An 18,233-nucleotide genomic window follows, 5' to 3' on the forward strand; every position below is an offset into this window, starting at 1 on the left:
TATTTGACTCTACCCAATTTTAAAACTTGTCCCAAAGTACCCTCCTCAACATTTTAATTCTTTGCCTTCATGATCTTAAGTCACAACTTTTCTGAGCTTTGGTTTCATCAACAAATTGGGGACAATGATGTTCAAAGCACTAGATAGTTGTAAGGTTCAAATGAGATAAATATATGTGAAAGCGGGAGCCTATCTGAAAAACTGTCCCCATTTTTTTTAATTGGAGGATAATTGCTTTACAATGTTGTGTTGGCTTCTGCCATTCAACATCGTGACTCAGCCATTTGTATACATACACCCCCTTCCTCCTGATCCTCCATCCATCCTGTGTCAGACCAACCCTCTAGGTTGTCACATGCCAGGCTGAGCTCCCTGTGTTACACAGTGGCTTCCCACTAGCTCTCTCTTTTACATACGATTATATATCTCAATGCTACTGTCTCAATTTGTCCCATCCTCTCCTTTCCCCATCGTGTCCACAAGTCCTTTCTCTGTCTCCATCTCTATTCCTGCCCTGCAAATAGGTTCATCGTATGTACCATTTTTCTAGATTGCTGGTACATATATACAATGGAATATTATTCAATCACAAAAAGGAACGCATTTGAGTCAGTTCTAGTGAGGTGGATGAATCTAGAGCCTGTTATACAGAGTGAAGTAAGTCAGAAAAACAAACACTGTATATTAATGCATATATATGGAATCTAGAAAAACTGTCCCTGTTTTTAATCTGAATGAGAAATCTTATAGCCTTGGATCTTGACTTCAAGCCATTATGTCCTGAAGGATGAATTTTCTCCCTGGATAAGAATATGAAAAGGGCAGAAAAGTTGGTGACATAAAGGTGATCTGACAGAGTACCCTACTGATATTGGTCATCAGGCATTTACCCTATTCTATCCTCTCCTCTCTCTGTTGTTCACTTAGTTAAAAATGTTGACCTTGCTGGATGAGGGATGCTACTCCTTCAGCGGAAAAAAAGGGGGAGGGCCCTGAAGTCACGAGAGCCTTTCTTTGAAAAAAAAAAACAGGCTTTTGGACTTGAAGGACAGCATCTAGTATGACATATATGGGGTATTTAGAGCCCAACTAAAGACTGATAATCAATGGTAATAAACAATAAAATATCTTCTGTATGTCATGACACAGATATATAAATCTGTCAATTATTACAATTTTTAAAAATCCAGTTCATAATATATTTGGACATACAGAACTGTCCAACTTGAAGAAAACATTGTGGCTTTAAAAAAAGTTGAGATTAAAACAACTATTCAGTTCAACAATTTAAAAATATTGAGTAAAGCAGTGAATTAAAAGTGATTGGCAAAAGCCTTTCACTGGATAAAACAAAGTGATAATTGTGTTGGATTTTAACTCATTATTTCAGAATTTAATTATAAAGCATAATACTGTCTGGAATCTCCTACACATGGACAATTCCCAGCCAACAGATTTGCAGCTGGGCCACTTTCTCCATATGGGATGTCATTATTCTTTTTTACCCATTATTTTGAATTTCTAATTTATTTACAAGTTATTCAATTGATTAAATATTACATTTTAGGATATAGCTCAATTTTTTTCCCACATGTGCCAGAATGGTGACTAAGAATACAGGTGGACATTTGTTTAAACATGTACTGCAATACACATTATTATTTTGATAATGACTTTTTATCAAAAGTTTAAAAAAAAGTTATGAAAAAGGTTTACAAGTTAGCAAATAACAAGCAGTGATACACCAAATAATTCAAGAAACCAACCTCAGTAATACAGATGTCTATTTTATTAAAAAAGTTACAAACATGTGGACTGCAGGGTCGTCTTACAAAATGACAAGAATGAAATCTATTGGAAAAATTTTACTTTTACAAATATTTATAGGTCATTGTTCAATGTTTGTACTTGTTATTCGAGATTTTTTAACTTTCATTGATAAAGTTACAGTACATTAGATCCATGATAATAGGTTACATGATTTTATTTGCAGAGCCCTACTGCAGTGATTTGAACAACTCCTAAACAGATGCCATAGTAAAGACGAGACATATATTGCATTTAATTTATTATCCTAATAAGCAACTTGACATGCAATCTATTGAGGAAGCTAAAATAACTTTTGGTCCCTTTTCTTAAAATGTGCTGGAGAAATCACCTTTAAATCACTTTCCCCTGATTCCTGTGATCCTAAGTGAATTCAAGTTAAATTTGCTGCTGAGGTCAGTGACAGAGCAAGAGAGCGAGAGAACAAGAACTATCCATAGAAAAGAAACACTGTATTTTAAAAAAAATCCATCTGCAGAAAATTTAAATCATCATGAATTATTTGATTCCTTTAGAATTTCACAAAAGCTAATAAAAATGAACCACAATCACTTAACCTACTTTGAACTGAGCTTTTGGTTTTAAGTTTGGTATTAAAGTGCAAACTTAAATTAGGTATTCATTTCAAGCAGTTTATAAATAAGAAACTAAGTTTCAATTGCCTCCACCCTTACAATCTCACCATAAAATTCAAAATCTAAGATCAAGAGTCCACTTTGAGGGAATTTGATCAGGAATCAAATGCAACACGATTTTAAAAAAGGAAAACAAAGTTTAATTAATTTCTACACAATAATTAATGGTCATACTGACCAATAAATCACATGAATGTAGATATCACTTTATCTGAACATCACACACAATATAAATTTTAAATTGCCACACCCTTCCAAAAACCATCACTGCATATATTAGAGCTTTCCTTGACAAAGTTATTGAGCTATTATTATAGATCAAAAGTCTGGTTTTGGTTTTTTTGTTTTGTTTTATTTAGAAGCATGTTCAAATGACTAAAGCTGGGCTCCTAAAATCGAGAACTTTGGTGCAGTAGGTGAGCTGCAGTTACTAACTTCTGCAAATTAAAAGCACACAACTAAAACCAAGTAAAAACCCAACAACAAAATACTGTCAAACTTACAAAATTTTAAAATCATTGCTAGAAAAAGCGCTCATTGTCATGATGTTAGAACTGAATCACAAGATTACTCTTTATAAAGTTTACTTTCTGTTTCTATACCTGTGTTACTGTTAAATGTTCAAGTATTCAGACAAAATGTGCTGATTAGGTAAACAACATGGAAGGCAATGGCTATTAGAAGCACATTTGAAAAAGAAAAAAACAAAAACAAAGGAAAAAAACGCCCAGAGACTTGGCGCTATCCTCCCTCCTGTTACACAGATTTTTGTCTCTACTACAAACATGCTTCTTGAGAAATAACTAAAAAGCAATTGTGATAGTGCAAGAAAACTTTAACAAATATTGCTTTAAACTATTATTCAGAAAGACAAAAATTAAGAACTACAAAGTGTATATGATTTTATTTGAGTTTAATTTTACATGTGCAGAAGTATACTAGATGTCACAAGCCTGACAGGCGAAGCTGAGCTATCTCTGTTTAGGTATACAATTAATTTACCATGGATACAATATCCCTTTTCAAAGGCATTGCTAAGTAGGTCATAACTAAACTTAGAACTTCACAGAAAGGAAAATGTTACTGCTGCAATTTGATGCTGTAAATGAGATTAACACATGTGAAAACCTAATGGAATCAAATGCTTAACTCTTTAGCTAAATGCGCTACAGTCAATTTCAAATATCAACCGTAAGTTTCAGAACATGTTAACACAAAAACACATCACAAACTGCACTTGAAGAAAAGGGATAGTCCATCCACACAGGTAAAATGTGATCTTTAGTTTCTTTTTACAACACTGCCACACGTAAACAAAGTCTGAAAGTATTAACCAATCACTTAAAGGAGAAAGATTTTACAAACAGAATGAAGCACTGGTGCGAGGTAATATACAGAAGTAACCATTTGTTTAAGGCTCAATTTTTTCTCCATTATAACTTTCTTTTAAAAGGCATTGAGTAGGTAATACTGAGTTTGAGTATTTAATAAATACAAGTTGAGAAACTGATTAAAGAAATCAATTAAAATATTAAAAATTAATTCTTGCATATTAGCCATCATTAAGAACTTAGAAAGCTACGAAAGGACTGATTGATAAAGAACAGATCTTAAACATATGGTAAACGTGCTAAGCATTCCTGTTTCAGGTCAATGGATCTTGAAGGCCAAAGACCTTATGCACTTAATTGGATGTATGGCAACATGCTGTAAGAGAGACAGGTTTACCAAGGCTCAGTTCTGCAACCCAGGTTGTAAAGTTCTCCAAAGCAGCATCTGTGCAAATTTCCTCTGAGTTTTATCTGCAATTAAGATGAAAATATCATAAAAATGCAGAAATATAGATTACAGTTTAAAATGAGAACACTGACAACAGATCTCTATACACATGCAAGTGGTACCAAAATCGAAAAGTGAAATTTCACTATGTTCCTCATAAATTTAAGTAAAAATAATCTTCTGTAGTTCAAGAGTCAGTAGATTATAGCAACACTATAATGATGCATTGGGTGAAATACATACTTCATTGTATAAAGTATACAATATTTAAATTCTTACATGTTTAAAAGATCTTAATAGTATAAAAGTGGCAAATATTACATCTACTTTGATCTCTTCATATTTTTAATGGGAAATAGTATTAAATGTATAGTGATTATGAACTAACTTGATAATATGCAAAACTTCAAAAAAATTTTTGCATTAAAATAAGTTGTTAATCAGGACATTGATTATTTAAGCTTAGGAAAGTCCAATTTCCTCATCATGAAAATAAGGATAAAATTCTTTCTAAAAGGGTTGTGGTAATAAATATCATATAAGGCACTATGTGAAAGCACTTGGTATGTCAAATGTCAGGTAATTTTTTCATTTCTCAACTGTTTAAATTTCTAGAGGACCAGGATTATGTCTTTGATATCCAAATTAAAGACCTGTATATTTTTATTTTTAGACCCATTTGAATTTTTATACCTATTTGAACACAACAGTGTTTCATTCTATATGTAATTCATTGTGAGGATTTTTCAGTAATTCAAACTGGACTTTCCTCAATTAATATGAATTAATAAGTTGACTATAAATTTTAATCCACACTTTTCAAAATAAGCAATTACAAAGAGTTGGGGATTTTTGAATATGAATATGTCTCAAATAGGGAAGACCTGGATGATTTAATAATTCAGGTATTCTCTGAAATCAAATTGAGGAAGTAGTAATTATTTCTAGCCAAAATAAACACTAAGAATACAGATCAGCTTCTTAACCATAATCTACATTAAATAAAAGGTGATATATGTGATATTTCTCACTCTCTAAATACCTGGTTAACATTTGGTCTATCCACATTCCATAGGATGAGAATACTCCAGTGAAATCAAGAGACACAAATAAATCCCAGGTCAGATTCAACAATATTAATATAAAGCATACTATTAAAGTATTAATACCTACTACTTTTCAAGAGAGTACTACATTTTAATTCTCTGCAGCAATAAATCCGGGGCAAAAGCATGCATTAGGTGAAAAACGACAGTCTTTCTAAGATTAGAAGTACACAGAATGCAAATGTTACTGCTCCATACTGTGAACGCAAAATTTCCAGTGTACTAAAACTCTCATTCATTCAAAAAACATTCCAGAAGCTTTGAAGGCAGCTGGTCAAAGTCATACTTTTTAACTCTCAGGATATCACATCTAGACACACTGCAGAAGTATAACTTGCTGCTTGTGAGATAGAACACAAGTGATCCTTGTCCTCACTCTCAACTTTCCAGCCAGACACCCAACAAATCTGAACTCTGGAGGCTTCTGCTCAAATTCTTGCTTAACTGGTTTCACTTTTCCACTTTTTTCTAATTAGATTTTGTTATGAAAGAGAGAGAGGAAAGAAAAAAACAGAAATCCCAAACAGTCCAAACCTTTTGCTCAGGAAATTATGAAATAGGGTCTCCCAAGTGGGGTAAATTGGTACACAAGAATACCAAACATAGAACTGAAAGAACAAAGATCATTATTTATGTCAGCATGAAGAAAAAGGGAGACTCTTGATTCAAGACCAACACATCATTTCACGTGGCAGCAGAATGCCTGGGATATTAACAAAGGCTCCTGAAAGGCTTAGCAGTTTATGAGTGTCTTTTTAGCTTAGCTGGATTTAGCATTTCTAAATACAGTGGTATTTACTACCATTCTTTTTAGCAAAAATAAATGTGCAATCATAATCAATTTTAATTTTTTCCAGTTTTATACATATGATATTCTGGGGACTTAACCAAAGGAACTTTTTAAAAACTAAATTTTGCTTCACAATTTTTACTTGGCATGTTCACATGCAATTTAAATATCAGTTATATTAACAAAGCACTAGGCTAGAATTCTGTTGACAGTTAATATTTCTGTTAATTATCTTGTTTGTTTCTCCACTGTAACTTGCATAACACTGATGAAGCTTATTGGGGGGTGAAGTGAGAGAACTCGGGTCAAACACAGAGAGCAGAAGCTGAACCTATGGCACAGAATCTGCAAATGGAAGGGGACCTGTGCTTCAAGGAGAACATGTACGCTAGAAGTTTACAGTAAACCCAAACCCAGGGTAGAAAGAAAAAAAGCTATCTTTCTTACATCCTAGACCTAAAATCTCTAAGTTAAAATTAATATGATGAATATAATTCTGAGATTTCAAATAATATGACCATGCCCACTGATAATAAGCAGCAGTGTGAGCCCAATGATCTGATCCCAGGTGCCAACTTCGAATTGAACAGGTAGGGGACTGTTTCCTTCAACCCTAAATTGCTTTTTCTGAATCCAATATTCCTAAGACTGTGGCTAATCAAAGGAATTTGGGAGTATGTTTTTAGTAGGATAAATTTTTCCAACAGCTGACAGGATTTAAGTTTTTCTTGGTGATAGTATCTTCTGGATTTTAGAATTCCACTGTGAAGTAATCCCACGAGGAGAATCTTTCCTGAAGTATGGCTAGAATACTTCCTCAGTGGCAATTCTCCAACTCCATGATGCAATTTTGGTTAATTCTACTGATGGTTCATTCTAAGCTAGAGAGGTAAGAGAGTAAAAGTGAATGGCTCAAATGCATTTCATTCTGCAATAAAAGCCTAGTCTTGAGGTTAAAAGGAAACAATTAAAGCAAGAACAGATATACAGTCATTCTAGTCACCAGACACCTCCACACCTAGAACAGGTCTAACTAGGCACCTATCCATTCTGAACAGTCCCAAACCATGAGCCCTGTAGGGGTCAGTGAAGGTCTGGGAGAAGTAGAGGGCAGAAAGGACGAGGCAACTCTCTTCTCTCCTTTACCCCAGGTCCACTGCAGGTCTACAGGGTACATACTACCCCAAGGCGCGCTTCCTCCTCTGTTCAGGGCTGCCATGTCACAGGCTCCATTTTGGCTCATTATGTGAGCTGGATGACAAACAAGCATTTAAATAAGCTTAGGTATTTTCTCTAAAGTGACATGCAAGATGTGGGGGAGGGGGAGGAAGTATCTATCTAAAACTGTAACTTCAGCAACAGAATTCCACCCTGGTGTTTTACTGATATGATTAATATTTAACTTGGACATGAAAATGCCAGCATTTTGAGTATACAATGTGATTTAATTTTCATGATGTCCCCCTCACGTCTGCTAAATCCCCAGCATGTCATATCTAATTAAAAGGTAGAAAAAAGATTTGAAACAATTCTGATTCCACACACTTATTTATTATAAACAACTGGAAATGCTAATTGATTTCACTGTGTTTAGAAATAGTAAGGCCAGCTAGACTAAAATGACATTCATAGATGGTTCAGCCTTTCAGGAGTCTTTGTTAACATCCCGGGCATTCTGCTGCCACGTGAAATGATGTGCTAGTCTTGAATCAAGAATCTCCCTTTTTCTTCTGGCTGACATATATAATGAACTGAGGCTGACATAAATAATGATCTTTGTTCTTTCAGTTTGATTCCTGGTGTTTGGTACTCTTATGCACCACTTACTCTCGTTGGGAGAACCCGTTCATAATACACAGAGAAAAATACGATAAAATCCTGCAGGAGACCTTCTAACTGTAGTGAAGAACACCTTTTTATATTCCTGTTTTAAAAAAAAAACCAGTAACTTCTGTCAATACTGGACTGAGATATAGGGATCCTTGAAAAAATAATCTTAAAAAAAAAACCTATTGCCCAAAGAGTATTTACCAAAAGCTCACATTTTAGGAATAACTTTACTTCCCACTTTTCAGGGAATTAACAGAATATTTTTAGGATGTTATCTTGCTTATTTTTGGTATTCCTTGTTTCGAAACCACCTCTACCCTTCCCCCATCTACTCAAACCCTACCCATTCTTCAAGGCCTAACTCAAATGCTACTGCTCCCCAGTTCCTCTAAATCAGTGCTTCTTAACCAGGGGCAATTTTGCCCTCCAGGAGACACTTGGCGATGTCTGGAAATATTTCTGTTCATCACAACAGAGGGGCATCTGATAGGCAGATGCCAAGGATGCTGCTAAACATTCTGCAATGCACAGAATGCAATGCTTCCTACAACAAAGAGCCCTGAATGTTGAGAAACCTGCTCTAACCTTGGTCTCTCCTTTCCCTGAACCCCCACAGCACTGTGATTTACTTCTGTTACAGTATTATGGGATTGTTAAGAAAACATTAATCATTCTCAACAACAGTATATCACAACAGCCAAATGTCAATTCTTTACATCAATAGAAAGGAGCTATGATATAGTTAACAAAATCAAGATAAGGCTGCAACACTGTATCACAGTAATGAAGTCCTTCAAAGCACTTGATGGCAGGCTCCTCGGGTCAGTAAGGAAGCCAGCCATGAAAGTAGCATGTAAGGAATCTGGCACTGCTTCCAAACTTACACTAAGATTACCGCCAATGGGAGGGTGAAAGGTGGGGAAACCATCCTGGGAGACATGCAGATAAACAGGTGTCGGGCAAGAGACTGGTGACTCCAGTTGAAGGGTGATAAGAAATAAATGTGAGGTATTATCAGAAGTAATTCTTAGAGCATTAATAAACTTTCCCTTTCAATTAAAGAGAAAACTATTTACAACAATCACAGTCCTTCTGACTTATCTGAGTCTTACTGTCTCTAATGTGGACAAGGTTCTCTTCTAAAGATTAAAGACAAACATTTCTCAAGTCACCTTTACTTGCCCAAGTTTTATCTTCAATCTAGATCTGGGACTGATGGACCTCAGAGCTCTGTGACTCAAGCTACAGGACTCAGAATCCATCTCCTACTTTTTAAAAATAAACAGTAAGCAAGAACAGCCACAACCTTTATGGACCCCTGATTACAGATACCTAACCACATCAGTTCAACCATATTTGATAGCAAAAAACCCCACTGCATATCGTGTGTTTTGTTCAAAGAGATCTCGGTCAGGGGACAGACAACCTGTTAACATTTTCAGAAATCCAGCTGATTAGATATTTTATTTCAAGGCTCACACCTTTAATTGTGTGTTCTGCTTATAAAAACCAAACAAAAACTACCCAGGAAACTTAACCCAATATTATAAAAGAAGCAATTATTGACACTATTATTTTCTGATTTTAGTATTTTAGTCAACAAATATAAACATAGTTTGCTTGAGATATTAAAAAGTCTATTTAATCATTCCTGTAGGTAATCAAACAGATTAAAAGTAATTTAGATCACAAAAGCTGCAAAATGAAATAAACTCAGAAATAACTCAGAATAAGAAAGCTTTTTTTTTTGTTAAGAAAGCTTTAAAAATAGCTTTATACATCATTCATTTGCCAACTTGACTAAGACAGTGGCCCTCCACATGTATGAAATCCATTTTATTGTTTCCTTCCAATAGCTGTCTGCAATAATTATGGGGAAAAAACTGGGAATGTTTTGCGGGAGCTGGTTAATTTTTTATAAAGATGATAAAACTAAAATGCATACAACATGTTATTTGCCTGGTTAAAAATGTCAGAGAAGTAGAGCATAATGGTAAAGATGCAATACCACACACAACATGTTCAAACTTGAAGCTGGCTTGAGATTTAAGAAGAGACACTGTGGAAACAAGAACACTGGACTCAATCACCTACATACTGCCTCAAAAAACTATATTGCAAGTATGATGCTATCAACAAAACATACACTGGGCTACAGTCAGCAGAGTGACGCTATATGATAACAGATGGAGCGAGGTATGAGACAACAAATGTGTTCTCATCACATTCTGGTATGCTCAAAACTTGATGAGTGAAAGCATTTTGAATAAAGCACTGTTGTCATCCTTCATTTTCAAAGATGACACTAGCTGACAGGAAATCTTGTCTGAAAAGATAAATTAGGGACCGTTAGTCTTTTCTCTAGGGAGCACATATAAAGCCAGACCTTTGATTAGGAATCATTTCTGCGATCTGAAATGGGTGTTGCCATTTGCAACACTGCCTCTTAGACTTGAGGTCAGTCTTGGCTCAAAACAATCAATTCCATTCCTGATATTGTCCGGCTAGTCTGGCATTTTCTGCAGTTTCTCAGTCATCCAGGATATTGGTTGTCTTATTATCTAGGTATTATTGTCTAGGTGAGACTATCTGCCCAATTACAATCTAGATTAAAAGACCATGATATGAATAAAGTTATCTTATTTTAAATGATCGATAAGTTTTACAGAACCTTCCTTTTCAAAAAATGCATTCATTTAAAAAACACCTTTTTTAAAAAAAGCAAAAAAAAAAATAAAAACCACCTTTATTAAGTTATTTAGCCCGATGAGAGGTTTGAAGATTTTGCCCTTGTTCTTATTAACTCCATTATTTATTAAGCTGAATATGTTTCCTAGGCTTGGGATTGCCCATTCTAAACACATTGCAGATGATTTCACCAGTTTCTCATCTGGACCATATTATTCATAATGAGTCAAGGTACATTGTGGCACTATAGTTTGTTATTATCAGAGGTCACTTAAGTCCCTCCAGTGTAACATACATGTGAACTTGATTAAATAATCGTTCTGCTAAATCTAGCACTTGGGTGATTAGTAAATTGATGATTTCAATTAAAGCAGCTCTCCAGCTTGTGATAGAAAAGCACAGAAAACACAAAACTAAGCATCTTCTCAAGTTATTACTGGATGTTCTCCCATGCACTCTGAATGCTAAATCACCCAAACAGGGAAAATTATCCTTTAACCCACCCCACCCCACCCCAAAGGAATGTTACAGATCAGAGAGAGAACAGTAAACTCACTTTAAAAAACAAATCTTGGTATTGGGAGTACAGACAATTTCTTACCTTCATTTTACTGACCTGTCTCTTTTTCAATTATCTATATTGAATGTTGATTATTTTGTGCTAAGGGAAATGTTTTTTTTTAAATAAAGAAATTTAAGGTAGCATGTGTATTAATATTCAGCTTTTTGTTATACTTGATCAAAAACACAAGGTTCCATCAACAACTAACCTGCTCGGTATGGCCATGATTGAGGTTATCTTTTTATTTTTTACTGGACAACGCAAGTTGTACAACATTGATCTTGCTTCTCGGGTAGGGAAGAATAGTTCATTTGCCTGACGATCTCAGCAAAAAGTTCATCCACCATTGATTTACTTTTTGCCGATGTCTCCATGAAAGGACAGCCCCATTCTTGAGCCAGAGCTCTGCCTTCTGAAGACATAACCTCTCTTTCTGGTTCCAGATCCACTTTATTTCCTACTAGGATCAGTGGGACTTTTTCATATCTCTTCACTCTGACAATCTGATCTCTCATTGGCTTGATATCCTATGTAAACAATCACAGAGAGAAAGAAAAAAATAAATTATGCTGTTTGCATAACCATAAAAGAGATATTACAATATCCCAAGAGGTCATCCCTCAGTGAGTAGAGAAAGCTGAATCCACAATAAAACCACACACCCAAATGGAGAAAATGTCACTTTCTCCGTTGAAGTAGGAATAGATAATTTCCACAGGCCCTACCTGCTGGCTTTGTCAAGAATGTAAAATGTAGGTTGAACAATAACTTTAGGAATCATTTACTCACTTCTTTCCCTCAGTCGACACTGATTTCAAAAGCAAATCCCCAAATATGATGAATCCAAAAGGGTGTTTGGCCATGTCCTCAAACCTGCCAGCTTGTCATAACTCCTGGTAACACCTGTTACCCCAGCACAGATGCATTCCTAGCCATTTAGCAAGAGCACTTGAGAGAAAGTGTTTAAGGTGGGAAGAAAAATACGGCCTTGTGCCTAGAAGACCAAACACTTCAGTGTTTCGTTTTAAATGTAATGGTATGCCCTGATCCTTAAAATACCCTTCAGTATTAGAAATTACTGTACACTAGTGAGCAGCTCCTGGGAGGGACAATGCCGGGGAGGGGGGGCGGATTTGGGTCGGAAGAAGTCAAATTTTCCTTTGCCTATGTTCGGGTATATTATATGAATTTTCTCCCTCGTATATATGACTTTTTCTAAGCAATTACAACTAATTACAAAACATAAGAGCCTTAGCAATTCTCGAGGGTCAATTTTCGAGGGGTAGTATCGATTTAACACAATGTAATAATTGTATAGTTAGTGTAATTTACTAACACATTGCACTTCTTGAAATTTTTTGTAACTAAGTTGAAAAGTTTGACTTAAATATAACACATGTGCTTAATCTGAACAGTTACAGGACACAGTATTTACATGCAGGATGAAGGAAAAAGAAGGGACTGAAAATTTACAAGAACATACAGTTGATAGTTGCAACAATTTTGTTGGATCACGTATCAATTCAGTCTTCTCGGTTAAGCTTCGTTCCCCTGTGTCCTTATAGAAACAAGTTCAGCTGAGAATCCAAATTGATGGTATTTGGGCTTAAAAGAGTTTAAGTATCTACTGAAATAATGGCAGTTTTTCACTCCCTATATATGTGTTTAAAAGAAGTGGCTATAATGGATAGCTTATGAAAAACCCTTCAAAAGACTGCCAGCCTGAAGAGAGGCAGCTAATAGAATAACAAATGTCCCAAGGATCCTGTAGAAAGAAAACGCCTGTCAAATAGCACCTTTGCCACATTGGTACTTTCTGGAGAAAAATGCTTTTATAACAGTTGTGCTTTGGAATTTAAGTCTGCATAAAATGAACTTTAGTCTGATCACAACAACTCTGATTAATTTACCCATTACTTATCTTTAAAAGAAAAAAAAAAACCCTGAAGTTGCTACATCAGGTCACTGGGAAAGTTCATTTTAAGATAAAATACTAAGAAAAGTGAAATTAGCACAACGGCTTGGCTAAAGCACTTAATGTCTCTTAAGTAAGCAACATTAAGTGCATACCTTTAAATGCAGAAAAAATATCCATTTCCTAAATCAATGAAGGTCAATACAGTGAGTCAATACAAGGTTATTTATTTTCAAGGAATAAATAGCAACATTTATTGCATCTCTTAAAATAATGTTAAACCTCCAGTCTGTCTCCCAGTGAAGGACACGACAGATTTTTCCAGAGAAACTGGACCACCACCTAGCCGGGGGGTTAAAAATCTGCACTTGTTCAGTGTTCCCAGATCCACATATTTTCTATAAATATAGTCAATGTTATCAGAATCAATTTGGCTGAACTGAAAAAAAAGTCATTCTAGATTTTTGTTTGTTATTAATTTTAGATACTAGTCTTTTCACTTACTAACTTCCCTTCACACGCTCCAAGTAAGTAGAGTGCCTAGAAGGCAGGTCTTGGGTTCATCATCTCGCAGCCCTAAGATTTAGAAATCTGGTTGAGAGACTTGGGTGAGAACAGAAACGGGGAGGGCGAAGCAGACGCAGAGGAATTTATCTGTGGAACAGATAATCGTCTCCAAATAATTTTCCTTACAAAGTGCTCTATTTGCCCGAGATTATCTTTTAAATGTTGTTTGCTTGAGTACCTTAACGAAGCCTTGTGGACTTGAACAAGCAACTTTAGAAGGCTACAGTCCAGGCTAAACATACACAAGCTGACATTTCTTTTTTCACTTCTCTTTCACTTAAAAATAACTTTAAAACATTTGTTGACGGTTGCGACTTTAGTCCTCTCTACAGAAACAACTGGATACTTTTCCGTGCCAGGAGTAACCTCAAAAATGCGCCATGTCTAACTTTCAAAAGCAAAACAGTCATTTACGCACGGTGCAAGCAAACCAGAAGTAAATGTAGGATTACCACACCCCCTTCTTACAAATCATAAGACTTGGTTTGGTTACCTGAAAAGACTGCTGATTAACCAGACTGTAAACCAGGATGAAACCTTGGCCGTTTTTGATGTAGAGATCTCTCATGGAAGCAAACTGCTCAGTTCCTGCGGTGTCCAGAATTTCCAGCACGGACGGGGAAGAGTCCACTTCGATCTCTTTGCGGTAGAAATCTTCAATGGTGGGGTCATATTTCTCAATGAAAGTCCCAGTGACAAACTGCACAGTCAGGGCGGATTTGCCAACCCCTCCGCTCCCTAACACCACTACCTTGTATTCCCTCATTGAGTCTCACCTTCACCAACTCCTACCAAAGGGAGGGAAAAATAACACCCCGCTCGCTGCGGCGCGGCTCGGAGAGGCGGAAGGTGGGCGGAAATCTGCGAGCCCGGGAGGAGAGTGCAGAGGAGCCCAGGGCCCGACGGGGGAAGAAGAGGAAGTTAAAGGAGGGGGAGGGGAAAGAGCGAAGTGTCGGGGTGGGTGGGGATGGGATGGTAATGCCCTTCCTATAGGAACTGAAGCCCAGGCAGGGGGCGTGGGGAAAGGGCGAGCCCTGAGCAGCCCGGAGGAGGGCGGGGGGAGGCGAGACGCGCCCCCTGAAGGGAAGTTATGGGGGGGGGTGAACGCCGCAGGACCGACGGGGGCCCCCGCGGGAGGACAGGCGTCCAAGGAGCCCGCGGCCGGGGGCTGCCCCGCACCCCTCCTTCGCCCTTCACACAAAGGGACCCAGGGACCCCGCTTCCTGCTCGCGCTGCCGAGCCGGCCCGGGCCTGTGGGCTCCGCTCCAGTCACTGTCGCCCGGGCGGGTCTCTGGGCCGCGGCTCCCGCGGGTGTCGTCCGGCCTGTGAAGCGGGGGGTGGGGGGGAGAAGGCGCGCGTTACCAGCCTGACCCCCGCCCCAGCCGGGCAGCCCGGCCGGCCGCCTCCCGCGGCTCCCACCCGGACCCGGCCGCCACCGCCGCCGCTTACCCTGCCGTCCGCACCCGCCCGGCCGCCCGGGAAACTCTGTCACGCCAAGGCCATGGCGAGAGGCCGGTTCCTCCGTCTCACCGCCTCCCCTGCGCTGCCGCTCGCAGAGGGGAAAGGGGCGGGGGCCGTCCGGCGGCGGCGGCGGCGGCCGCTGGGACTCCAAGCGAACCCACCTCTTTTTTTTCTCACCCCCCCACCCCACCCCCCCAGCACACACCCGGAAGGGTTTCCCTGACACACTGGTTGAGGTGCCCCAGTTCCCCGAGACTGGACGGGATCACTTCCGGTGGGGAAAGTCCCACCTCTCCGGGGCGAGCCGGGTGGCGCTGGGGCCGCGCCCTGCTGGGCGAGACGGCGGGGACGGTTTCGGGTCGGGGCTACGGCCTTGGCAAAGGACCTCTCTCGGGACCTCCGGAGTCTCCTTTTTCCGTCCGGCCGCCCGCAGCTGCTGTTTCTGCTGCTGATGCTGCGGACAGTCCCACCCCGACCTCGCGGAAACCCCTCCGCGTCTCAGCGGCCCCCAGCCCGGCCTGAAGACTCGATCGACTCGTGGCGGATCTGACGACCCGGAGCACAAGCCAAACATTCCCGGACTAGAAGCGGCAGGGGAAATAAAACAGCCAAGAAAGTGGATTCTCTTTGCTGGTCTTCCTTCCACTTGGTATTTTTCGAAGGAACGCGTGCAAACTAACCTTCGACTTCACTAATGGTTCTGATTTCCTCTGTGGTGTGTTTTCTTTAGCCGTGCTGACAAATAATTGAACACACACACACACAGGGTACTTTATCACCTGGCAAATCTGCCTTGTCTCCACCAGCAAATGCCAGAGTCGCTCCTTTCTTTTTTATCACCAGGCTCAAAAAAACAACAGGATTAGAAGTAGACTTTAAGGTACTCTAACTCAGTTTTGCCTCTTTTTTGATTCCAACCGCTACGCAGCAGGGAAGCGTGGATTGGCAATTGTTTAGGCCAGCAGACTAACTCTTTTCATTATCTTGTAAGGCACAGCAATTTGCATGACTGGCTCTCCCAAGTTAAAGTTTGTTTTAATGACCATCCTTCGTATCTTTGAAATTCAAATCAAAGGACTCTAAGGTTAAACACACTTAGTTTCTATTTTTAGATAAAATTGTTACTTCTTACATCTCTTTCCCTCTGCTTTCTACTTGCAAACTTTGTGTCACATCCACAGAGCCCCGGGGTCAGATGCCTAGGTTATATTTTAGGCACGTCACTCCGTTTTTGACTCGGGCATGCACCCAGAAACCTGAAAGAGTCAGTAGCCAGTGGAGTTAAAAATGACCTCAAATCCCCCTTGCAAGCCCTGATGGCCCAGCTGTATAAAAAGAGATTACCAAGCCCCAATTGTTAGATATTAGGAAACAAGCAAATTAGTGTGAAGTCCTCATGTGTCTCTCCCTGAGTACTCCCCAATGTCACTTACAGTATCCAAAGGACAGTTCAGTTGAGTTTCTTCTCCGCCTAGGGCTGGTGTAATCTGTCCCGCGAAGTCTCCAGCTCTGGCTCCAGCTGGCCCGAGTCCCGCCTGATATCTGAGGCACTGCCCTCTGCTGGAAGAGGTTTGGTCTATGAATTATGAGTTTCCTCATAAGTCACTGCTGCTCTCGCACGTGCTGTTGCCTGATTTGGAGCTCTGCTGCCCATCCTTGTCTGTTTCCAGACAGTCTGGGGGTGGGGGGATCCACAGGGAAATTCTTCTTCTGAGCTCACAATCAGTCCTGAGTAATCGCCTCAAGTCTTTGCTGTTACTAAACTGTCAAAACAGGGTGCGCCTCTTGCTAAGGTGGCTTCACCTGTTGACAATTCTAATATCTCTGAACTTGTTGGCTACAGTATTTTGTAGAGAATTGTTTGTTTCTCTACTCAATGAAACATACTCCTCCCTTCGCTGCAGAGTCTGTTTGGGTCACTCTCATCGACTACAGAGTTGACAAATGTCACACAACCCGAAGATCCTTCTAAACTTTCTTAGGAAGGGTATTCATTACAGTGTTTAGGAAAGTAAACAATTGGAAGTAACTTAAACATCCTTCAATAGATGATTTAAAAAATAATGTGTGTACACACTCAAAAAATAGGATACTATTAGAAAGAGAAAAGTATATTGGTAAATGCTGATATGAAAAGATGGCCAAGATATATTGTAAGGATGAAGAAAAAGCAAGATACTGAACAAATACATATGTGCTCAGTCGCTTCTGTTGTGTCTGACTCTTTTCGACCCTATGGACTTGTAACCCACCAGGCTCCTCTGTCCATGGGATTCTCTAGGCAAGAATACTGGAGTGGGTTGTCATGCCCTCCTCCAGGAGATCTCCCCAACCCGGGGATTGAACCCGCATCTCCTTCACTTTCTGCATTGCACGCAGATTCTTTACCACTGAGCTACCAGGGACAAATATGTAGTTGCCCCCATTTGTGTAAAATATGTGGGAGTGGTGCAACATGTAGTTATATAGCCATTAAAACCTGAAAGTCATTAATTATTAGTGAAGGATATTGTGAAAGGATTTTCATTTCCATGTGGCATTTTAATTTTAAAACAGTAATCAGGTATTCTTGGGGAAAAAAAGGAGTAAATATAATTTCATAATATTTTAAAGGAGAAAAAAAATTTGTTGATCATCCTTTCCTCAAAACCAAACCAAACCCAATATCCTAACTGTCTAGGGGTCAGTGGACAGGCCTGGCCCATTTAAACTCCCTCCTCCTGCTCCTCCTGTCCTCTCCAAACATCTCTATACTTAGAAAAGTATTTTCACATACATTATCTCATTAGACTCCAGTTGCTCACCAGTTTACTTTTATTAGGCAGTGAGAATATAAAGACCAGTGACAAGAGCACAGTCTGGCAGTTGAGAGTCAAGGGCTCCAAATTGAGGGGACCAAGCATTTAAAATAGCAGTTCCCCCACTTCCTAGCTGTGGGACCTCAAGCAAGTGATTTCACCTGAGCCTCAAATGCCTTACCTCGAAAATGGAGCTAATCATTAAATGTGAGACTATAATGAATTATTATATGCAAAATGCTTAGCACAGTCCCTTGCTCATTATGAAACTTCAA

General features: G+C 39.0%; 1 protein-coding gene across 2 annotated transcripts; it reads right to left on the reverse strand.

The window, feature by feature from the left end:
• Positions 1-1,774: 1,774 nt before the first annotated feature.
• Positions 1,775-16,673, reverse strand: RAP2C (RAP2C, member of RAS oncogene family). Of its 2 annotated transcripts, none has more exons than XM_043458757.1 (4): positions 16,594-16,673; positions 14,193-15,022; positions 11,426-11,744; positions 1,775-4,264 (listed from the first exon to the last, which is right to left on the reverse strand). In XM_043458757.1, exons 2-3 carry the CDS (start codon positions 14,463-14,465, stop codon positions 11,466-11,468), a joined length of 552 nt encoding a protein of 183 aa, XP_043314692.1. In that variant the 5' UTR covers positions 14,466-15,022; positions 16,594-16,673; the 3' UTR covers positions 1,775-4,264; positions 11,426-11,465. The 2 variants fall into 2 exon arrangements, with proteins under 2 accessions (XP_043314692.1, XP_043314691.1); XM_043458756.1 differs by lacking the exon at positions 16,594-16,673 and adding an exon at positions 15,149-15,378.
• Positions 16,674-18,233: the final 1,560 nt, after the last annotated feature.

The sequence above is a fragment of the Cervus canadensis genome, chromosome X (genome assembly GCF_019320065.1).
Source record: "Cervus canadensis isolate Bull #8, Minnesota chromosome X, ASM1932006v1, whole genome shotgun sequence".
NCBI lineage: Eukaryota > Metazoa > Chordata > Mammalia > Artiodactyla > Cervidae > Cervus > Cervus canadensis.